Raw genomic sequence first — 24,608 nt, forward strand, 5'->3', positions numbered from 1 at the left:
GGGCACAAACCCGTGTCCCCTGCATCGGCAGGCGGACTCCCAACCACTGCGCCACCAGGGAAGCCCCTGCAGTAGTTATTTCCACTATTTTATCTTCCACATCACTTATCCGTTCTTCTGCTTCAGTTATTCTACTCTTGATCCCATCTACGAGTATTTTTAATTTCATTTATTGTGTTGTTCATCGTTGCTTGTTCATCTTTAGTTCTTCTAGGTCCTTGTTAAATGTTTCTTGCATTTTGTCTATTCTATTTCCAAGATTTTGGATCATCTTTACTATCATTATTCTGAGTTCTTTTTCAGGTAGACTGCCTATTTCCTCTTCATTTGTTAGGTCTGGTGGGTTTTTATCTTGCTTCTTCATCTGCTGTGTGTTTTTCTGTCTTCTCATTTTGCTTATCTTACTGTGTTTGGGGTCTCCTTTTTGCAGGCTGCAGGTTCGTAGTTCCCGTTGTTTTTGATGTCTGTCCCTGGTGGCTAAGGTTGATTCAGTGGGTTGTGTAGGCTTCCTGGTTGAGGGGACTAGTGCCTGTGTTCTGGTGGATGAGGCTGGATCTTGTCTTTCTGGTGGGCAGGTCCACATCTGGTGGTGTGTTTTGGGGTGTCTGTGGACTTATTATGATTTTAGACAGCCTCTCTGCTAATGCGTGGCATTGTGTTCCTGTCTTGCTAGTTGTTTGGCATAGGGTGTCCCGCACTGTAGCTTGCTGGTCGTTGAGTGAAGCTGGGTGCTGGTGTTGAGATGGAGATCTCTGGGAGATTTTTGCCATTTGATATTATGTGGAGCTGGGAGGTCTCTTGTGGACCAGTGTCCTGAAGTTGGCTCTCCCACCTCAGAGGCACAGCACTGACTCCTGCCTGCAGCACCAAGAGCCTTTTGGGAGGTCTGAGGTCTTCTGCCAGCGTTCAGTAGGTGTTCTGTAGGAGTTGTTCCACGTGTAGATGTATTTCTGGTGTATCTGTGCGGGGGAAGGTGATCTCCACGTCTTACTCTTCTGCCGTCTTCTGGGTGTCTTCAGCCAGCTGTTCTTGCAGCGACCCTTCTCTTTAATAAACTCTATCTTCCTCACATTCTGCCTTGTGTCTGGAAATTCTGTTCCAACCTGCGCTCGGACCACACAGTTGGGAAGGGGTGGTGGGAGGCACTGAGGTGTTCTGTGAGCTGTCAGGCAATGCCCACCCTAGAATCCTGCTTTTCAAATGTCTTCGTGGCCCTCTCACATTGTGTTTGTTTGTTTGTTTGTTTAATTTTATTTATTTATTTTTGTCTGGTTGGGTCTTCGTTGCTGTGCGCGGGCTTTTTCTCTAGTTGCGGCGAGCAGGGGCTACTCTTCGTTGCGGTGTGCGGGCTTCTCACTCCGGTGGCTTCTCTTGTTGCGGAGCATGGGCTCTAGGAGCATGGGCTTCAGTAGTTGTGGTGTGCGGGCTCAGTAGTTGTGGTTCGTGGGCTCAGTAGTTGTGGCTTACGGGCTCTAGAGCACAGGCTCAGTAGTTGTGGTGCATGGGCTTAGTTGCTCTGCAGCATGTGGGATCTTCCTGGACCAGGGCTCGAACCTGTGTCCTCTGCATTGGCAGGTGGATTCTTAACCACTGCACCACCAGGGAAGTCCCTATTTGTTTGTTTTATAGTCCAAAGTTTTTATTATGAAAACTTTTGAACATACAGGAAAGTGGAAAGACTTCTACAGTGAACATCCATATATTCACCACCTGTATTCTACAGTTGTTAACATTTTGCCATATTTGCTGTATCACGTCCCTCCATCTGTTCTTCCATCAAACCATCTTTTTTTTTTTTTTAATGCAGATCTTAGTACACTTCACCCAGAAATACTATGACTCATGTTAGGAGGTCAGTATTTGTTTACAGTTCTTTTAAGGCAAAATCTCCATGGGGTCAAATGTACAAATCTTAAATCGGATGAGTTTCACAAGTGCATATACTCTTTTAATGCAAACTACTCTCAGCTTTCAAAATATAATTTAGAACATGTCCATCATTACAGAAAATTCCTTCATTTCCCATTTCTCCCAGTTATCCACTGTTCCCTTTTACTCACCATCTATTGTAATTTGACCCTCTGGTTTATTCCTTTTCTTCCTTCTGTTGCTTTGATTTGAGCAAATCCAGGAAATTGACAGTCGTCAATTCAATACATGAGTTCTGAGGCTATTGACTTTAAAAAATATGTATGCTCCTTTTTCACAAGAAGTGTATATAGCCAGTGGAATTTGGACTTTGAATAAATCAAAGCTTCCCACATACCTGATGATTTTTTTTCACCTTCATATTCTGGATGATGAGCAAAAAGCATAGTAAAATAAAAGCTACCATCTATGAGCATCGTGCGCCCACCATGCACCAGGCACTTATGTATGCTGTTTATAATTCATATACTCAGGCAATATGATAATTGTTATATAAAACAGAATAACATACAATTCATATAACATCAGACAAACCCAAATTAAGGAACATTCCGCAACCCCATGAAATAGGTAAGAGTTTTTCCTTTCTCATTTTATAAATGAGGAAGCTTAGACCCAGAGAAACCAAAGAATTTGCCAAGGCCTCAAATCTAGATTTGCTGAATTATAGGTTTGAGCTCTTGATTCTCAGAAGCCCAAGGCCCATGTTGTTTGTCCAGGGCTTATGGCATGTGGAACGTAGAAGCAGAGGTAGAAAAAGAGATGGGTATCATTAACTAAGGTATATGTTATAGAAAACAGGAAAGGAAGTGAATGTTAAGTTAATCTTCCTCGGTGGAAGAAATAAAGTAGTTGAAACTTTGGTAAAAGTAACATACTTGCATATGGTGGCTTGGATTAAAAGATTTATTTGCTTTTTTTGGCAGGGGAAGGATCTAGGGGTATGAGGTTAAGTGTGGTTTCAGGTAGGTGGAAAAGTGAGGCAATGTGTCACTACTAGATGCTCAGCCTTTCTCAACCATGGCTCCTACAGAAAATGATTTGAATGATTATTTTCTTAATTCTTCCAAGGATGGTACAGAGCTGGTACCATTAGAGCATTAGAACTTGATTTATGTTTCAAAGCTAGTAACGTAATAAAATTGAAACCAAAATGGAATTCATTAGGTGAGCCAAAACCAACACATTTTATCTCAAGCTGACACTCAATAAACTTAAGCCAGTCAAATGTGTGTTTTGTAATGAAGAAAATAAAAATCAGAAAACATGTGCAGTGGATTATTTGTAAGTGTGAGATACAGTGGTGGAGGAAGTAAACTGATCTTTAAAAGTTATGGGTTTTTCCATTAAAACTTTCTAATAGTCCAAATGCAGAGTAATTGCCTCTGGTCTGTAGAACTATTGATAAGGGTATTAGCGTTCTTCAATAAGAGAAAAAGTGAGGTTCTATTCAGTTTGCCCCCCATATATTTATTTATTTATATTTATTTATTTATTTTATATATATATTTTCTATTAGTTTCTGCTTTATAACAAAGTGAATCAGTCATACATATACATCTGTTCCCACATCCCTTCCCTCATGCATCTCCCTCCCTCCCACCCTCCCCATCCCACCCCTCCAGGCGGTCACAAAGCACCGAGCTGATCTCCCTGTGCTCTGCGGCTGCTTCCCACTATCTATCTACCTTACGTTTGGTAGTGTATATATGTCCATGCCTCTCTTTCGCTTTGTCACAGCTTATGCTTCCCCCTCCCCGTATCCTCAAGTCCATTCTCAAGTAGGTCTGTGTCTTTATTCCCGTTTTACCCCTAGGTTCTTCATGACATTTTTTTTTAAATTCCATATATATGTGTTAGCATACGGTATTTGTCTTTCTCTTTCTGACTTACTTCACTCTGTATGACAGACTCTAGGTCTATCCACCTCATTACAAATAGCTCAGTTTCGTTTCTTTTTATGGCTGAGTAATATTCCATTGTATATATGTGCCACATCTTCTTTATCCATTCATCTGATGATGGACACTTAGGTTGTTTCCAGCTCCGGGCTATTGTGAATAGAGCTGCAATGAACATTTTGGTACATGTCTCTTTTTGAATTATGGTTTTCTCAGGGTATATGCCTAGTAGTGGGATTGCTGGGTCATATGGTAGTTCTATTTTTAGTTTTTTAAGGAACCTCCATACTGTTCTCCATAGTGGCTGTACCAATTCACATTCCCACCAGCAGTGCAAGAGTGTTCCCTTTTCTCCACACCCTCTCCAGCATTTATTGTTTCTAGATTTCTTGATGATGGCCATTCTGACTGATGTGAGATGATATCTCATTGTAGTTTTGATTTGCATTTCTCTAATGATTAATGATGTTGAGCATTCTTTCATGTGTTTGTTGGCAGTCTGTATATCTTCTTTGGAGAAATGCCTATTTAAGTCTTCTGCCCATTTTTGGATTGGGTTGTTTGTTTTTTTGCTATTGAGCTGCATGAGCTGTTTATAAATTTTGGAGATTAATCCTTTGTCAGTTGCTTCATTTGCAAATATTTTCTCCCATTCTGAGGGTTGTCTTTTGGTCTTGTTTATGTTTTCCTTTGCTGTGCAAAAGCTTTGAAGTTTCATTAGGTCCCATTTGTTTATCTTTGTTTTTATTTCCATATCTCTAGGAGGTGGGTCCAAAAGGATCTTGCTGTGATTTATGTCATAGAGTTTTCTACCTATGTTTTCCTCTAAGAGTTTGATAGTTTCTGGCCTTACATTTAGGTCTTTAATCCATTTTGAGCTTATTTTTGTGTATGGTGTTAGGGAATGATCTAATCTCAAACTTTTACATGTCCCTGTCCAGTTTTCCCAGCACCACTTATTGAAGAGGCTGTCCTTTCTCCACTGTACATTCCTACCTCCTTTATCAAAGATAAGTTGGCCATATGTGCGTGGGTTTACCTCTGGGCTTTCTATCCTGATCCACTGATCTATCTTTCTGTTTTTATGTCAGTACCACACTGTCTTAATTACTGTAGCTTTGTAGTATAGTCTGAAGTCAGGGAGCCTGATTCCTCCAGCTCCGTTTTTCGTTCTCAAGATTGCTTTGGCTATTCGGGGTCTTTTGTTTTTCCAAACAAATTTTGAAATTTTTTGTTCTAGTTCTGTGAAAAATGCCAGTGGTAGTTTGATAGGGATTGCATTGAATCTGTAGATTGCTTTGGGTAGTAGAGTCATTTTCACAATATTGATTCTTCCAATCCAGGAGCATGGTATATCTCTCCATCTATTTGTATCATATTTAATTTCTTTCATCAGTGTCTTATAATTTTCTGCATACAGGTCTTTTGTCTGCTTAGGTAGGTTTATTCCTAGATATTTTATTCTTTTTGTTGCAATGGTAAATGGGAGTGTTTTCTTGATTTCGCTTTCAGATTTTTCATCATTAGTGTACAGGAATGCCAGAGATTTCTGTGCATTAATTTTGTATCCTGCTACTTTACCAAATTCATTGATTAGCTCTAGTAGTTTTTTGGTAGCATCTTTAGGATTCTCTATGTATAGTATCATGTCATCTGCAAACAGTGACAGCTTTACTTCTTCTTTTCCTATTTGGATTCCTTTTATTTCCTTTTCTTCTCTGATTGCTGTGGCTAAAGCTTCCAAAACTATGTTGAATAAGAGTGGTGAGAGTGGGCAGCCTTGTCTTGTTCCTGTTTTTAGTGGAAATGGTTTCAGTTTTTCACCATTGAGGACGATGTTGGCTGTGGGTTTGTCATATATGGCCTTTATTATGTTGAGGAAAGTTCCCTGTATGCCTACTTTCTGCAGGGTTTTTATCATAAATGGGTGTTGAATTTTGTCGAAAGCTTTCTCTGCATCTATTGAGGTGATCATATGGTTTTTCTCCTTCAACTTGTTAATATGGTGTATCACATTGATTGATTTGCGTATATTGAAGAATCCTTGCATTCCTGGAATAAAGCCCACTTGATCATGGTGTATGATCCTTTTAGTGTGCTGTTGGATTCTGTTTGCTAGTATTTTGTTGAGGATTTTTGCATCTATGTTCATCAGTGATATTGGCCTGTAGTTTTCTTTCTTTGTGACATCCTTGCCTGGTTTTGGTATCAAGGTGATGGTGGCCTCGTAGAATGAGTTTGGGAGTGTTCCTTCCTCTGATATTGTTTGGAAGCGTTTGAGAAGGATGGGTGTTAGCTCTTCTCTAAATGTTTGATAGAATTCGCCTGTGAAGCCATCTGGTCCTGGGCTTTTGTTTGATGGAAGATTTTTAATCACAGTTTCAATTTCAGTGCTTGTGAATGGTATATTCATATTTTCTATTTCTTCCTGATGCAGTCTTGGCAGGTTGTGCATTTCTAAGAATTTGTCCATTTCTTCCAGGTTGTCCATTTTATTGGCATAGAGTTGCTTATAGTAATCTCTCATGATCTTTTGTATTTCTGCAGTGTCAGTTGTTACTTCTCCTTTTTCATTTCTAATTCTATTGATTTGTGTCTTCTCCCTTCTTTTCTTGATGAGTCTGGCTAATGGTTTGTCAATTTTGTTTATCTTCTCAAAGAACCAGCTTTTAGCTTGGTTGATCCTTGCTATCATTTCCTTCATTTCTTTTTCATTTATTTCTGATCTGATATTTATGATTTCTTTCCTTCTGCTAACTTTGGGGGTTTTTTGTTCTTCTTTCTCTAATTGCTTTAGGTGCAGGGTCAGGTTGTTTACTTGAAATGTTTCCTGTTTCTTAAGGTGGGATTGTATTGCTATAAACTTCCCCCTTAGAACTGCTTTTGCTGCGTCCCATAGGTTTTGGGTCGTTGTGTCTCCATTGTCATTTGTTTCTAGGTATTTTTTAATTTCCTCTTTGATTTCTTCAGTGATCACTTCGTTATTGAGTAGTGTATTGTTTAGTCTCCATGTGTATTTTTTACAGATCTTTTCCTGTAATTGATGTCTAGTCTCATAGCATTGTGGTTGGAAAAGATACTTGATACAATTTCAATTTTCTTAAATTTACCAAGGCTTGATTTGTGACCCAAGATATGATCTATCCTGGAGAATGTTCCATGAGCACTTGAGAAAAATGTGTATTTTGTTGTTTTTGGATGGAATGTCCTATAAATATTAACTAAGTCCATCTTGTTTAATGTATCATTTAAAGCTTGTGTTTCCTTATTTATTTTCATTTTGGATGATCTGTCCATTGGTGAAAGTGGGGTGTTAAAGTCCCCTACTATGATTGTGTTACTGTCGATTTCCCCTTGTATAGCTGTTAGTATTTACCTTAGGTACTGAGGTGCTCCTATGTTGGGTGCATAAGTATTTATGATTGTTATATCTTCTTCTTGGATCGATCCCTTTATCGTTATATAGTGTCCTTCTTTGTCTCTTCTAATAGTCTTTATTTTAAAGTCTATTTTGTCTGATATAAGAATTGCTACTCCAGCTTTCTTTTGATTTCCATTTGCATGGAATATCTTTTTCCATCCCCTTACTTTCAATCTGTATGTGTCTCTAGGTCTGAAATGGGTCTCTGGTAGACAGCATATATATGGGTCTTGTTTTTGTATCCATTAAGCCACTCTGTGTCTTTTGGTGGGAGCATTTAGTCCATTTACATTTAAGGTACTTATCGATATGTATGTTCCTATTCCCATTTCCTTAATTGCTTTGGGTTCGTTATTGTAGGTATATTCCTTCTGTTGCGTTTCTTGCCTAGAGAAGTTCCTTTAGCATTTGTTGTAAAGCTGGTTTGGTGGTGCTGAACTCTCTCAGCTTTTGCTTGTCTGTAAAGGTTTTAATTTTTCCATCAAATCTGAATGAGATCCTTGCTGGGTAGAGTAATCTTGGTTGCAGGTTTCTCTCCTTCATCACTTTAATTATGTCCTGCCACTCCCTTCTGGCCTGTAGAGTTTCTGCTGAGAGATCAGCTGTTAACCTGATGGGGATCCCCTTGTGTGTTATTTGTTGTTTTTCCCTTGCTGCTTTTAATATGATTTCTTTGTGTTTAATTTTTGACAGTTTGATTAATATGTGTCTTGGCGTATTTCTCCTTGGATTTATTCTGTATGGGACTCTCTGTGCCTCCTGGACTTGATTAACTATTTCCTTTCCCATATTATGGAAGTTTTCAACTATAATCTCTTCAAATATTTTCTCACTCCCTTTCTTTTTCTCTTCTTCTTCTGGAACCCCAATAATTCGAATGTTGGTGCGTTTAATGTTGTCCCAGAGGTCTCTGAGACTGTCCTCTGTTCTTTTCATTCTTTTTTCTTTATTTTGCTCTGCATCAGTTATTTCCACTATTTTATCTTCCACGTCACTTATCCGTTCTTCTGCCTCAGTTATTCTGCTATTGATCCCATCTAGAGTATTTTTCATTTCATTTATTGTGTGTTTAATCGATGCTTGATTCATCTTTAGTTTTTCTAGGTCCTTGTTAACTGTTTCTTGCATTTTGTCTATTCTATTTCCAAGATTATGGATCTTGGAAATAGAATCTTGGATCAGCTTTACTATCATTATTCTGAATTCTTTTTCAGGTTGACTGCCTATTACCTCTTCATTTGTTAGGTCTGGTAGGTTTTTATCTTGCTCCTTCACCTGCTGTGTGTTTTTCTGTCTTCTCATTTTGCTTATTTTACTGTGTTTGGGGTCTCCTTTTTGCAGGCTGCAGATTCGTAGTTCCCGTTGTTTTTGGTGTCTGTCCCCAGTGGCTAAGGTTGTTTCAGTAGGTTGTGTAGGCTTCCTGGTGGGGGGGACTAATGCCTGTGTTCTGGTGGTTGAGGCTCGATCTTGTCTTTCTGGTGGACAGGTCCACGTCTGGTGGTGTGTTTTGGGGTGCCTATGGCCTTATTATGTTTTTAGGTAGCCTCTCTGCTAATGGGTGGGGTTGTGTTCCTGACTTGCTAGTTGCTTGGCATAGGGTGACCAGCACTGTAGCTTGCTGGTCGTTGACTGAAGCTGGGTGCTGGTGTTGGGATGGAGATCTCTGGGAGATTTTCGCTGCTTGATATTATGTGGAGCTGGGAGGTCTCTTGTGGACCCGTGTCCTGAAGTTGGCTCTCCCACTTCAGAGGCACAGCACTGACTCCTGGCTGCAGCACCAAGAGCCTTTCATCCACCCGGCTCAGAATAACAGGGAGAAAAAGCAGAAAGAAAGAATTAGTAGAAGAAAGAAAGAGAGAGGGAAAGAAAGGAAGAAGGAAAGGAAGGAAGAAAGAAAGGAGGGAGGGAGGAAGGATGGAAAGAGAGAAGGAAAGAAAGGAGGGAGGGAGGGAGGAATGAAAGCAAAAGGAAGAGTGAATGGAAGAAGGGAGGGAGGGAGGAAGGAAAGAAAGACAGGAGGGAGGCAGGAAGAAAAGAAAAAGAAAGTGGAAAGAAGAAGGGTGGGAGGGAGGGAGGAAAGAAAAAGAAGGAAAGGAGCGGAGGGAGGGAGGGAGGAAGGGAAAGTAGGAAAAAAGGAAAGAGAAGGTAAAGTAAAATAGAATAAAGTATGAAATATAGTAGCGTTATTAAAATTAAAAAGTAATTATTGAAAAAAAAAACGGACCGATAGAACCCTGGGACACTTGGTGGAAGCAAAGCTATACAGAGTGAATCTTACACAGATTACACATACACATTCACAAAAAGAGAGCAGGGGGAAAAATCAAAAATCTTGCTCTCCAAGTCCACCTCCTCAATTTGGGATAATTCGTTGTAAAAAGAGGAAAAGGGCGAGAAGTCTGAAATCTTGCTCTCTAAGTCCACCTCCTTAATTTGGGATAATTCGTTGTAAAAAGAGGAAAAGGGGGGCAAGTCTTAAATCTTGTCCTCAAAGTCCACTTCCTCAATTTGGGATGATTCGTTGTCCATTCATGTACTCCACAGACGCAGGGCACATCAAATGGACCGTGGAGCTTTAATCCGCTGCCTCCGAGGCTGCACAGAGAGATTTCCCTGTCTCTGCTCTCACAGCTCCCGGGTCTCAGCCTTGGACCTGGCCCCGCCTCTGCGCGTAGGTCGCCGGAGGGCGTCCGTTCTTCGCTCAGACAGGACTGGTTTAAAGGAGCCGCTGATTCGGGGGCTCTGGCTCACTCAGGCAGAGGGGAGGGAGGGGCGCGCAGTGTGGGGCGGGCCTGCGGCGGCAGAGGCCGGCGTGACGTTGCAGCAGCCCGAGGCGCTCCGTGCGCTTTCCCGGGAAAGCCGTCCCCGGGTCCCTGGACCCCGGCAGTGGCTGGGTGCACAGGCTCCCAGGAAGGCGGGGCGGACAGTGACCCGCGCTCGCACACAGGCCCCGCGGGGCGGCGGCGGCGGCGGCGGCGGCGGCGGCGGCGGCAGCGGCAGCGGCAGCAGCAGCAGCCCCAGCGTCCCACGCCCGTCTCCGAGGTCCGCGCCTTACCCGCAGCTCGCGCCTGTCTCCGGCGCTTCCCCAAGCAGCCCTCTTAATGCCCTCTCCTCGCGCACCAGGAAACAAAAGGGAAAAAAGTCTCTTGCCTCTTCGGCAGCTCCAGACCCTTTCCCCGGACTCCCTCCGGGCTAGCCGTGGTGCACTAACCCCTTCAGGCTCTCTTCCTGCCGCCAGCCCCAGTCCTCTCCCTGCGCTCCGACTGAAAGCCGATACCTGAGCCTCAGCTCCCAGCCCCGCCCGCCCCGGCGGCCGAGCAGACAAGCCTCTCGGGCTGGTGTGTGCCTGAGGGCACCGATCCTCTGTGCCAGAATCTCTCCGCTTTGCCCTCCGCACCCCTGTTGCTGTGCTCTCCTCCGCTACTCCGAAGCTTTCCCCCTCCACCACCTGCAGTCTCCGCCCGCGAAGGGGCTTGTAGTGTGTAGAAACCTTCCCTCCTTCACGGCTCCCTCCCACTGGTGCAGGTCCCGTCCCTATCCTATTGTCTCTGTTTATTCTTTTTTTCTTTTGCCCTACCCAGGTATGTGGGGAGTTTCTTGCCTTTTGGGGGGGTCTGAGGTCTTCTGTCAGCGTTCAGTAGGTGTTCTGTAGGAGTTGTTCCACATGTAGATGAATTTCTGATGTATCTGTGGGGAGGAAGGTGATCTCCGTGTCTTACTCTTCTGCCATCTTCCTCCGGGGCCCATATATTTATTAAGAAAAGTTAAGATACCATCACTCTAAGTATCACAGTTTCCCACTCAATACCTTACAGATCACCAGCAGCAAGTCTTCCCAAATTTCCTAAGTTTTTTGTAATTAAAAATGTCATGAAAATGGATGGATTTTGAAAACCATTGGGTAAACGTTTTACATATATAAAAAACATGTAACTCTATGTAAAGATATTTACATAATCTCAAAGTATCATGAAGAGGAAAAGTTATCCATACACTAGAGAAATTTTGTATTACCTTGACCAAGTGACCAAGCTTAACATTACCAGTAATGGGACAAACTGACATCATGCACCCTCTGGATACACTGAGGACACAACCTCACTTATGTAGGATTTCTCCAAAAAAAGTCTGACTTGAATCTAATCATAAGGAAACAATCAGACAAATCCAGATTGAGGGACATTCTGCAAAATAACTGGCCTGAACTCTTAAAAAAATGTCATTGTTGTGAAAAACAAAAAAGGCCAGGAATAGTATTAGATTAGAGGAGATATGTGACATTTGAATGTAACATAGGATCTTTAATTGGAAACTGGATTTAAAAACAACAGCTCTAAAGAACAGAATTGGGACAGTTGGGGGAACTTTCTATAAGTTGCATGAGACGGTAGCATTGACATTACTTTTCCTGATTATGTTAATTATATTGTAGATATGGCAGAGATCGTTCTTTGTTCTTAGGAGGTACACACTGAAATATGTAGAGGTGAAGAGTCGTGATGCTGCAACTAATTACCAAATGACTCAAAAAATGCATACAAATACACTGGCAGAGAAAGAGAGATAGCAGATACGGCAAAGTATTACCAATTAGGGAACCTAAAGGTAGAGTATACGGTTGTTCATTGCTCTATTTTGACAACTCTTCAGTAGTTACTTAACTTTTCAAAATAAAAATTGGGAGGAAAAGTATCTTTCAATAAAGATGCAAAATTACCGGAAATAAATTATAATTAGTTCTTTTCATGTTTAACCATATATAACCAAGTATATATTGTATAACACTAAATATCTATATCAAAATTAGTTATTTTATAATTCTTAAAATCTAGACATGGGCCCTCATGAGACGTAAATGTTCTAGGACATTTAGCTCTCAGTATTTTTAGAAATGCCCTGTTATTTCTTTCTGTAAGTATTTTTTTGAAAAAAAAAAAAGAGGAGCAGATCAGCGTTAAGACTGGAAATCAATGAATCTATTGTAAATCTGTAAATTCTAATGTTAAGATTTCATTAGGATTTCAGAAATAACCAGCCTCAGCCCTGTCTTCTACATTTTGTGGATAATTTTCCTGTGCTTAAACTTCCTATAATGCTCAATGGTAGCTTATGCAGCAATGGCTTTAGAAGTTTCAGTAACAGAAACTGGGAAAATTGGTGGAGTTGGTAGGGGCTAGGACAATGTTAACAAACGCCTAGAGTTTTCCCTCTGTATCTTAGGGAATGGTTACAGGAGGATACCAAAATCAAGTCCCTTATCTAAAATGACATGGCATTTGGATATAACCTACACACATTCTCCTTTAAGCAATCTCTGGATTAGTTATAGTACCTTATACAATGTAAATTCTATGTAAATAGTTGCTGGTGCATGGAAAATTCAAGTTTTGCTTTTGGAACTTTCTGGAAAAAATTTTTTTCAAATATTTTTGATTTGCAGTTGATTGCATCCATGGACACAGAACCCAAGGATACAGAGGGCCTTGACTTTGAATAAATGAGACAGGTGAGTTTGCTAATCTTGAGTAGTTGGGCAAGTTATGTATGTGCTCATTGTTAATCTAACTGCTTTAGTGATAACTTCAAATTTTGTTAATTAAGAAGAAGTTATTACCTTGGATGTGGTTTTGTCCTTATAACAAATACCTACTCTACAGAAAGTTCAAGTTGCCAAACAAGAACATCAGAAATTAAATGTAGACAGAAAATAATACAGACACTGATTTGCTGAACTTATTTTAAGTTTACCCCAGGTCTAGGTGTGTTCCAAATAGCTTAAGATGTTGTCACAAACCTAAGTGAAGGATATATACAGTTGACCCTTGAACAGCATGAGTTTGAGCTGCACGGGTTCACGGGTTCATTTACACGCAGAATTTTTTCAGTAGTAAATACTACTGTACTGCATGAGCAGAGGTGGGAACTGAGCATATGGAGGGCTGTCTATAAATTATATACAGACTTTTGACTGTATGGAGGGTGGGCTCTCCTACCCCCCATTCAAAGGTCAGGTGTATTTGTCTTTGTTCCTCTACCTGTTTGAAGGTTATTTGCAGTGTCTATATCCTTAGCAAGCCTTAGAATTTCATTTAGTAATACAGGCATACCTCATTTTATTCTGCTTCACTTTATTGCATTTTTTTTGTTTTGTTTTGGTTTGTTTTTCATTGAGTATGTGGCAACCCTGCTTGGAGCAAGTCTACTGGTGCTATTTTTCCAACAGCATTTGCTCACTTTGTGTCTCTGCATCACATTTTGGCAATTCTTACAATATTTCAGATTTTTTCATGATTATTATATTTGTTATGGTGATCTGTGATCAGTGATCTTTGCTGGTACTACTGTAATTGTTTTGGGGTGCCACAAACCATGCCCATATAAGATGGCAAACTTAATCGATTATGTTGTGTGTGTTCTGACTGCTCCACTGGCTGGCTGTTTCCCTGTCTCTCAATCTCTCCTCAGGTCTCCCTATTCCCTGAGACACAATAGTATTGAAATTAGGCCAACTTATAACCCTGCAGTGGCCTCTTAAGTGCTCAAGTGAAAGGAAGAGTCACACATCTCTCACATTATATCAAAAGCTAGAAATGATGAAACTTAGTGAGGAAGGCATGTGGAAAGCCAAGATAGGCTGAAAGCTAGGCCTTTTGCAAACATTTAGCCAAGTTGTGAATGAAAAGGAAAAGTTCTTGAAGGAAATTGAAAGTGGTACTCCAGTGAACACACAATGATAAGAAAGCAAAACAGCCTATCTCTGATACAGAAGTGTTCATGGTCTGGATAGAAGATCAAGCCCGTCACAACATTCCCTTAAGCCAAACCCTGGTCCAGAGCAAGGCCCTAACTCTCTTCAGTTCTGTGAAGGCTGAGAGAGGTGAGGAAGCAGCAGAAGAAAAGTTTGAAGCTAGCAGAGGTTGGTCCATGAGGTTTAAGGAAAGAAGCTGTCTCTATAACATCAAAGTGCAAGGTGAAGCAGCAAGTGCTGATGTAGTAGCTGCAGCAAGTTATCCAGAATCTAGCTAAGATAATTAATGAGGGTGGTTAGACTGAACAACAAATTTTCAATGCAGACAAAACAGCTGTCTATTGGAAGAGGATGCCATCTAGGACTTTCATAGCCAGAGAGGAGAAGTCAATGCCTGACTTCAAAGCTTCGAAGGACAGGCTGACTATCTTGTTAGGGGCTAATGGAGCTGGTGACTTGAAGTTGAAGCCAATCCTCACTTACCTTTCTGAAAATCTTAGGATCCTTAAGAATTATGCTAAATCTACTTTGCCTGTGCTCTATAAATGGAACAACAAGCCTGGATTACAGCACATCTGTTTACCACATGGTTTTCTGAATATTTTAAGCCCATTGTTGAGACCTCCTGCTCAGAAGAAAAGATTCCTTTCAAAATATGACTGCTCATTGACAAAGCACCTGGTCACCCAAGAGCTCTGATGGAGAGGTACAATGAGATTTATGTTGTTTTCATGCCTGCTAACACAACATCCATCGTGCAGCCCATGGATCAAGGAGTCATTTTGACTTTCAAGTCTTATTGTTTAAGATATACATTTTGTAAGGCTATAGCTGCCATACATAGTGATTTGAGAAGATTAACTCTAATTTTGAAAGATGTTCTACTGTGGGTAAAATGCTATCAAACATCATTGCACGCTACGAGCAATCGTTCATGAAAGGAAGAGTCAATAGATGTGGCAACTTCATTGTTGTCTTTTTTTTTCTTTAATTTTATTTCTTTATTTATTTTTATACAGCACGTTCTTATTAGTTCTCTATTTTACACATATTAGTGTATAGATGTCAATCAGAATTGCTGCAGCCACCCAACTTTCAGCAACTACCACGCTGATCAGTCAGTAGCCATCAACATTGAGGCAAGACCCTCCACCAGCAAAAAGTTTAAGATTTGAAGGTTCAGATGATGGTTAGCATTTTTAAGCAATAAAGTATTTTTAGATTAAGATATGTACATTGTTTTTTTAGACATAATGCTATTGCACACTTCAGTATAGTGGAAACATAACTTTTATATGCACTAGGAAACCAACAAATTCATGTTACTCACTTCATTGTGATATTCACTTTATTGCAGTGGTCTGCAACCAAACTGGCAGTATCTCCAAGGTACCTGCCATAACCTGTATAACCTGAGGTGTAACCATGCAGGCCCCTGTTGGTCCTTCCCTGGACAGACCCACCCCCTACCCCCACCCCCACATCCACCTGCCTCTTGTTGGTAGAAAAACTTTAACCGCCTATGCCCTCCCTGAGTTCCAAAGAGCAAACTTAATCAGAGAATGAGAAAATGCAGAAACAAAGGAAAACAGTCAAGACAAAAATAATAACAGTTTAGCCATTAAACAAAGTCAAGGACCTTTAGTTCCTCCTCAAGGGCTATAGATAATATTCTGAGCCAAGTCCTTTGAGCTGTTTTGCAGATACTGAAACCGCCACCAGGTGGGAGAAGTTAACTGCGTGCTGCCCACAAGCACATAGACCCCAGACCAGCTGGAACCAGAAGGTTGGTGATGTTGACTCCTGATTACCTCGCCACCAACCAGTCAGAAGAATGTCTAGGAGCAGATCAGGTACCCTGAGACCCTCTGCCTTACCCTGTCTTTCAAAGCCTTTCCCTGAAATCCATCTGGAGTTCAGGTTTTTTGAGCATTAGCCACCCATACTCCTTGCTTAGCCCCGCAGTATACTGCACTTTCCTTCTCCACAGCCCCGTGTTGGTAGATTGGCTTTACTGTATGCAGGCGAGCGGACCCAAGTTTGGTTCAGTAACAGTACCTCCTTGGTTCTAAGTTTACCCTGCAAAACGCTAATATTGGTGGAAGGGGACAACACTGTGTTGATCCCTTCAGCCAAACTCCTCCTGGCACACACCTGTCTGTGAACAGGTTGGGTTTAACGCTGTTGCAACAGGAAGTCTGCACATCAAGGGCACACCTTGGGGAAGCAAGGGGCAGCTCAGTGAGAGGGTGTTGGATGTCAGGCTTTGGTTAGGTGATTTGGGGAGTCCAGAGATGCAGAGGTTCACTCTGGATTGGGTGCTGTTCAGAAGTAGGGTCAAGTCTTTGATTAGCTATTTCAGCATGATCCTATCTAGAAGGAGGGAAGATTGGAGCTAGACTAAAGCTGCAACTGGTGAAGAAGCTGCAGTCACCCATTAGCCAGGAGAGGGGTGTTTGGTATCGTGTGGTTTGCACAGAGATCTTGTGTTTGTGTTTAGACAAAACTGTGAAGTAGTCTTGTGTTGTCTCCCTTCATTAGTCAGAGTGAGCTTGTCTGATGTGGTTTTGTAAGATTGTGTGCAGAAGATCACCAGGGCCTAGCTGGGAGCACCAGGCCACCACTCAGACCTACCTCTAAGTGTCAGACCAGGACCCAGATGTCGGCTGCTTTGTTCTTTCTCAACTGTTACTACATAAGTGTATGTTGTCTGAAATTCGGCTCTTGGCACAGTTTTCCTGTTGAGGTCCTGAAGATAGGCCCTAACCTCTCTGGGAATGAGGTGGAGGCTTTCCTGAAGAGAGGTTATTCTTCCACCAGCCACCCAGAAAAGAAGTTTGTCCATCCTTAAGTTGGAAGTTGGGTTCCAGAGGTAACTTTTCAGCTGATCAGTATGTTGTGAACACATTTCTGTATCATGAAATATTTCAGTAGGGCTCCCTAATGATGGGTGTTTAAGGGCACCTTCCCTGGAGATGTCTTATCCTGTACATTTGGGTGAGGTTGGTTATGTGAATTTTTAAAAAGATTTCCAGGTGATTTTTGTGTGTGCTCCTCTAGGTAATAAATAGTCTACCAACGTTTCCATACAAATGTTCAGTTTCTAGGCTCTCTGTTCTGCTCCAATGGTCAAATTTTCTATCTCTGTGCCAATTTCACTCATCTGTATTACTAAAGTTTTATAGTAAGTCTTGGTACGTATTAGGGAAAGCTCTCCCGCTTTGTCTTGAGGAGCCTCTTCCTTATCCTTGGGCCTCTGCTCTTCCATATAAATTTTAGAATTAGCTTGTCAATTTTCACCAAAAAAACCTGTAGTGAGATGGATTTTAATCTATAGACCAACCTGGGGACAATTGACATTTTTGTGGTATGGAGTCTTCTTATCTGTGAAATATATTTCTCCAATTTTTAAATGTTATTGTTAATGTTTTTCACTTATATATAAGATCCTCCATACAGATCTTGTAAATATTTTCCCCACTGATTTGTAATGCCACCTCTACAAAGTTATACATATGAGTCTATCTCTGGGCTCTCTGTCCTATTCCATTGATCCACTACACCAAAACTGCCTTGTTTGAATTGTGTAGCTCAGTCAGTCTTATTTATTTATTTATTTTTTAAACATGGTCTGGATCCCTGCTCTGCTTTCTCTCTCCTGGAAGCAGCCATGTTTTTTTTTTGTCTTTTTGAAAAAAATATTTATTTATTTATTTATTTTTGTCTGTGTTGGGTCTTTGCTTCTGTGTGTGGGCTTTCTCTAGTTGTGGCGAGCGGGGGCCACTCTTCATCGCAGTGTGCAGGCCTCTCACTGTCACGGCCTCTCTTGTTGCAGAGCACAAGCTCCAGATGCGCAGGCTCAGTAACTGTGACTCACGGGCCTAGTTGCTCCGCGGCATGTGGGATCTTCCCAGACCAGGGCTCGAACCCGTGTCCCCTGCATTGGCAGGCAGATTCTCAACCACTGCGCCACCAGGGAAGGCCCAGTAAGTCTTATTTTATAGGGAAAGTTTCTCTCTACCCCCAACTTGCAGGCTGTACTTTGCCAAACCCTGGTTTAAATGATCATGAAGCATCTTTGAATATAGGCCCCTGAATAGTTTCTTAAGCATTAAAAATTAACTTTTCAGCCAATGTGTAGTTAGAGTTTTAAATTTCATTTAAATTTGTCACACCACTTTTTTCAAAAGTATTTATTTCCACAAATTTTTATCCACAGCTGAATATTACAGTAACTAATACAAGCAATTTTTATAAACAAAGGTGTAGTTTACAGATTTGCTCAAAGTGGAAAAGTATTTTTATTAGTAGTATTTCTTCTCCATTGTTAGATTCACGCCTGAATGGGACGGGATCCCCTTCAGTGAAGCAGTCCTTCATCCAAACATCAGTTGGGAGCAAAATGTTATATTCGAATCTGGATTATTCTGATACTGTTATCACTTTAGAAAGTAGTTTAACTTCTTTTTTGATTGACCCCCTTTATTAAAATTAGAAATTGTTTTAGGAAAAACAATCTTTAGTATCTAATGACCTTTATAATAAGAAAAAAGTCCTATGGCATTGGCATCAACCTCTAATTTTCTATATTCCCCAATCCTCTATGGTACCGATGTGTACAAAAAGTGAATTATGGCTATTTGGGTCATGCAGCAAATAATTTGAGAAACTGCAGAGAAATATACTATGAGGAAAATCTACAGTGTCCTGCCCCATGCTGTCATAGTTTAGTAACTTTAGTCATTTGGCATTATACAAGTGCTTCAACTTAGGATGCCCTTGGTGCCTTAGAATGAATGAAAACAATTAAATTTACTGTATGTAAAAGAAATGGATTCTAATGTATTTGTTACTATAATCTTAATGCATTAAATGAAGCTCTAAGTAAATATTTGATGAATTGATGGTAGCAGTGTTAATTTTTTCTAAGTTTTCCAAGTTCCTCATTTTGTCTGTTTTGTTTTGTTTTTACAAAAGCTTTAAAATTTAGTACAGGAAAGGGAAGAAACTCCTATTGACATGCTTCATAAAAAGCGGGGAAAAGCCTATTTTCCTTTGGGTCTGATCTGCTTGCTGGGTACCATATGTCTAACTGCAGCTGTGATGGCACAGGGAGAATGTAGGTGATATGCATGTAGGTGATGTTTGTCAGCCTCAGCAATGAACACACATTACTCTAGGTAAACAGATCTCATATAATACTTAAAATACAAATTGTTTAATCTAAGTATTTGATTCTTAAGTAATCTTTAAAATGCTTCTCATGTTTCAAAAGATAGATCAAAACACCACCAGGACATTATGTTGAACATGAAAATTCGTCCCACAGAAACACTTATTTCAGAGAATTTATGTCAGTTACCTTAGTAACTGCTAAAGGCACATAGTGAGAAAAGTGTCAACTAAATTTTAAATATTAAAATATAAAGACAGATGTCTGGTTTAGAATTCAAAACTTTACGTTGAATTAAGTTATTTAAATTAAAAGTCATTATTGATTTCATGAAGTTGGAAAATGAATTGAACTTTTTAAAAAATGCAAGAAAAATGCTAACATATTAAAGATGCTTCTTCCAGTTTCCAAGTGTTACATTAAATGGGGCAGATCTAAACATTAAGTAACTGATTACTATATTCCTTTAGTCCTGGTGTCTATAAAAGAGTACTTGTTTTTTAAGTATATATGGATTAAGTACAGCTCCAGTGAAATACCTTTACCTTTGGAAGAGGAGAACTAAACCTGCATTTCTTAGGCTAAGTAGAGGACTGTTCACAAGGCTCCCCCACCCCGTTTATTCCACTTGCCAAGCTTTCATTCAGGGAGTCCTTGGCACCCAGTGATTAGCCAGTGACAGCAGAGGGAGTAACCCAGAGGGACGGAGAGAATGAGGGTGTAAGACAGCACGTAGGGACAGGAAGCCGTTACATTTATGGAATCACTGCTTTTTACACTCCTTAGCACGCTAACAAGGCAGTTTTGGTTCTCGAAGATTAAGAACAGGCCTTACATGAAGCCAAGTTTTAAACTAAAGTGCAGTAAAAAGCAAGTTACACATAATAAACAACTTTAAAAAAGGCAGCCACGGACTCCACTGGTTTAGACTGGCCTTCCAAAGCTAGTCAGCATGTGGGTTGTTGAAGGGTGTGGTCAGGGATGTCGAAGGGATCATGCCGAGGACACGGGTTGGGACGTGCTGGGCAGCAGCCTTCGCCCGGGGGCTGTGCCCTGTCCTGCCCAGCGGGCGAGGAGAGCTCCGAGCACAGGATTGTTTAGGGCTGGGAGTGTGTTGTGTTTCCAAGAGCCTTTTAAGCTGAGAGGCTGAGTAAGAGAAGGTGGCGGGGTATGGGGGCTCTACTTGTACTCTGTGGAGAAATTTTTTCTTCTTGATGCAACATAGAGGCTCTTCTATGATTTGCAAACACCATCTGTTCCTGTCATGGGAGCAGCATACTGTTATCTACCAGAAATATGAAAAGAATAGTAAAAGGCTGCAAACAACATGTAGGATTTTCTAATTGAATGCTTGCTTTAGAAGAGACAAAAAATTATAAAAGTAGCAAACACATAAAATTCATTGTAATATTATCACTGAATATTCTTTAAATCTCCCCATAAACCCACTGAATATTCGTTATTCTTTACAATTCATTGTAAAATTCATTGTAATATTATCATTGAATATTCTTTAAATCCTTATTTCAAAGCAGAGATATTTACAGTTTTTTGTGGTAAATTTGAAAAGTGTTGAAAATAACCTGAAAAGGGAACGTTGACATAAGCTTCTCTCCCTTTAAAAAGAACACACACACACACAAACACCCAAAAGTTTTGGATAATAATTTAATAATACCTGAACTGATTTTTAAAAAAGGCTTTTCAAATAGTCTGATCCTCAAGATGAAGTTTGTTTTCCTTACTCTTTTAGTTATCTGGAATTACTAGCGCTTTATGTAATGTTCTTTTTGGAGGTATAATTACAATAAGGGATTAAAGGCTTTTATACTGAGTTGTTTGGTTTTTAATCTATAAATAAGACTTGTTATTCTTTTCTAACATTTAGCTTACATAGATTTTTGTGAAAGTTTCATTGACTCAGGAAGTGCATGGATTAGCATTGGAAACGTAAAGAATATCTTTCTGTTTGCTCACATTTTACGTTTGGGACTGCAGCATTTTTAGTGTAATTATTCCGTAAATTCATGACTACACAAGTGTGTTTGAGTATGTTAGGGACTGAGTCTTCTAATTTTATTTCAGAAACCAATAATCAAACTGTTTAGTCTGGAGGTCAATTACACCATTGTCTGTGTCACCAGGCATTAAAAAATATCTTTGGGAAACTTCTCAGAAGGCCCAGGTCTGTATATTTGTCCTCAAAACATCTCCCCATAAACCCATCCAAACCTACGGTTTGTTGACGGGGGGAAATGTCACTCACTATGTGACAGTGTCATGGTTATTAGTACCATTATTTGTTAAAAGTCCTCTGAAGGCAGTTTATGTGACTTACATATGTTTAATATCATTTTACTTTGGGCATTCTCCAGCTATGTGCAAAGATCAAAACTAGGCAGTTTCCATTTTATAGACTGGCATCTTTTATATGGCCCATGGGGACTGCTTGGTGTCTGTAGATCATGACGTATATTTGTTTAGACCGAAATCATACTTTAAAAAAATCTTCCATATTTCAAGTGTTTTTATTCTGAGCAGTAGGTACAAAATAAAATAACAGATGTGTCTTATTCTGTAGAGTTCGCTCTGCACAGGTTCTCAACCTCTGATGTGATCTACTTTATAGATTTAACAGATCCTTAAATTCACTTTACTGTACTGTATACTTCCTTCTTGCTCTCACTGGCAATCGAGCTTTGGCACGTGCATTTTCAGACTTCATTGAGGAACTCCAGATTGAGACACGCTGGAATGTGGATTGAGTCCATGGTCAGAGAAGATGGATTAAATGGGAACAAAACGGGAAACGTGTGCTTGAAGTCTAACAGCAGGTGCTGAGGGTCATTCCGCTCTTGCAGTTGTGCCTGTGGGGAAGAATAAGATGACGTAAAGTACTTCCTATGCCTAAAAATAGCCAGTTTGGTGAACTCACAAAAATGAATCACAGGAATATTTCTGTTACGATAACTGGGTAGGACTTCAGGAGAATGTGGTCTCCCTCTCCCTGAGGTATTTAGCAGGGAGCGAAGCTCTGGTTTAGGCTTGTTGGAGATCATATGACTTTAACTCCTCTCCCAATTCTAGCATTCTTTAAAAATTTTCCATCTAAGGGAGAATAGAAAAATATAGTTCAGGTGCAAATCATGTGGCGAGGCAGTATGGTGAAGTGGTTAAGGCCATGGGCTCTGGAGGCAGATAACCTGAGCTCTAATTATGGCACCACCCTGGGTGAGTTCCTGAACCTCTCTCTGCCTCAGTTTCCTCATCTGTAAAAAGGAATGGGGAGACTGGCATCACACAGAATGACAGAGCAGGAACCTCTAGGGGTCAGTCCCTCCACTGAAGCAACCACTGAGCTAGAAAAAAGCAATTGGCATCAACTATCTTGTAACTCTGGAACCTGATTGGACACTTAAAACAACCAGGAGAGTGCCTGATGAAGGGAGAGCCTGCTGATCTTTGCTAAGAGATCAGTGTGCATCAGATACCATCCCCCATTCTCCAGCCCCACTGTAGCTGTAGGGATAGCAACCCACAGTCCTGGAGCAGCTGGCTGGTGCCAGGGTAGGTAGTGAGATCTTGTCTTTCAGAAATCTGGGGTTGTGCACTTTGGTTAGTCTGGCAGTTCCCTGAAGGACTGGCACAGATGCCTGCCTTGATTTTGGCTCTCTTGGGATGCAGTGGCTCCCTCCAGCAGCATCAATTGGAAGATTTAAAGGGATAGAGCCCATCTCCTTTTCCCTTTATTTGGAGCCAGATATAGGCAAAGTATAAAAACTAAAATGAAATTTTTCATTTAGTTCACTAAAGGGGTCTAACAGCAGACTTGAGCAGGCTGAAGAAATGACCAGTGAAACTGAAGATAAAGCAATTGAAATTCTTCAGTTTGAGGAGTGGACAGAAAAAAGGGTGAATAAAAGTGAACAGAGCCTGAGGGACCTGTGGGACACCATAAAGTGTACCAGCATATACATCATAAGAGTCCCAGAAAGAAAGGGACAGCAAATTATTGGAAGAAATAGTGGCTGGATTCCCAAATCTGATGAAAGATATATTCATCTCTCTCTATATCTCCAAGAAGCTCAACAAACTCCAAGCAGAAGGAACTCAAAAAGATTCACACTGAGACACATTATAGTCAAATTATCAAACCCCAATGACAGAGAAAGAATCCTGAGAGCAGCAAGAGAGAAGTGACTTATCACATAACAAGGTATCCTCAATAAGAGTAAAAGTGGATTTCTTATCAGAAACCATGGAAGCCAGAGGCAGTGGGGTGATATATTTGAAGTCCTGAAATTTCTTCTTTCTGTCAACCAAGAATTCTATATCTGGCAAAACTATCTTTCAAGATTGAAGAATTACAGTCAGCCCTCTGTATCCATGGGTTCTGCATTTGTAGATTCAACCAACCATGGATCAAAAATATTTTTAAAAATTTCAGAAAGTTCCAAAAAGTAAAACTTGGATTTGATACATGCTGGCAACTATTTACATAGCATTTACATTGTATTAGGTACTATAAGTAATCTAGAGATGATTTAAAGTGTACAGAGGGTGTGCATAGTTTACATGCAAATACTATGTCATTTTATATAAATGACTTGAGCATCCACAGGTTTTGGTACCCATGGAGGTTCTAGAGCCAATCCCCCACAGATACTGAGGGACAACTAAGTCATTTCCAGATAAACAAAAGCAGAAGGAGCTGGTTACCAGTAACTAAAGAAAGTCCTTAGGCTGAAATGAAAGGACATTAGACAGTAGCTCAAAGCCATAAGAAATAAAGCCATAAGAAGAAATAAAGAACACTGGTAAAGCTAACAACACAGGTAAATGTAAATGCCAGCATTATACTTCTGGTTTGTAGCATCGTTTCTTCTTGTATGATTTATACAAATGCAGAAAATAATTATAAATCTCTGTTAATGGGTACACATGTATAACAGATGTGATCTGTGACAACAATATAAAGGCAGAGGGATGGAGATGTATAGCAGCAGAGTATTTGTGTACTATTGAAACTAAGTTGGTATTATTTAAACTAGGTTGTTATAAGTTAAAGATGTGAATAGTGATCACCACAGTAACCACTAAGAAAATAACTAAAAAATATACAGAAAAGGAAAGTAGGGAATCAAAATGATACACTCGCTACAAGAAATAAACACACAAAAAGGCAGTGATGGAAGAATTGAAAAACACAAAACATATAAGACATCCAGGAAACAAGTAGCTAAATGGCAGAAGTAAATCCTTTATCAGTAATACTTTAAATGTAAATTTAAAGGCAATTAAAAGGCAGAGATTGGCAGAATGGATTGAAAAAACATGATATGCTATCTACAAGAGACTCAGTTTAGACGCACAAAAAGATTGAAAGTAGAAGTTTGAAAAAAGACATTCCAAATAATCAGAAAAGAGCTGAAATGG

General features: G+C 40.2%; 1 protein-coding gene and 1 long non-coding RNA gene across 9 annotated transcripts in view; one reads left to right on the top strand and one right to left on the bottom strand.

Moving 5' to 3' along the window:
- LOC132502853 (uncharacterized) overlaps positions 1 to 24,608 on the top strand; it is a 38,610-nt gene that overhangs the window by 7,736 nt on the left and 6,266 nt on the right. For 4 of the 8 annotated variants that reach the window (XR_009534527.1, XR_009534528.1, XR_009534531.1 and 1 more), the window contains 4 exons: positions 12,692 to 12,757; positions 13,717 to 15,852; positions 17,835 to 17,985; positions 18,331 to 18,829. This is a non-coding gene — a long non-coding RNA (uncharacterized LOC132502853). Of the gene's footprint in view, positions 1 to 12,691; positions 12,758 to 13,716; positions 15,853 to 17,834; positions 17,986 to 18,330; positions 18,830 to 24,608 lie in introns of those variants that run through there. The other 4 variants (XR_009534530.1, XR_009534532.1, XR_009534526.1 and 1 more) reach the window with 3 other exon arrangements.
- The window catches only part of MYO5B (myosin VB), a 382,117-nt gene continuing 379,197 nt past the window's right edge, over positions 21,689 to 24,608 (bottom strand). The window contains exon 39 of the mRNA XM_060119082.1: positions 21,689 to 22,039. Within this exon, the coding sequence (XP_059975065.1) occupies positions 21,887 to 22,039 (153 nt within the window). The 3' untranslated portion in view covers positions 21,689 to 21,886. The remainder of the gene's footprint in view (positions 22,040 to 24,608) is intronic.

This window comes from Mesoplodon densirostris, chromosome 15, assembly GCF_025265405.1.
Source record: "Mesoplodon densirostris isolate mMesDen1 chromosome 15, mMesDen1 primary haplotype, whole genome shotgun sequence".
NCBI classification, from domain to species: Eukaryota; Metazoa; Chordata; class Mammalia; order Artiodactyla; family Ziphiidae; genus Mesoplodon; species Mesoplodon densirostris.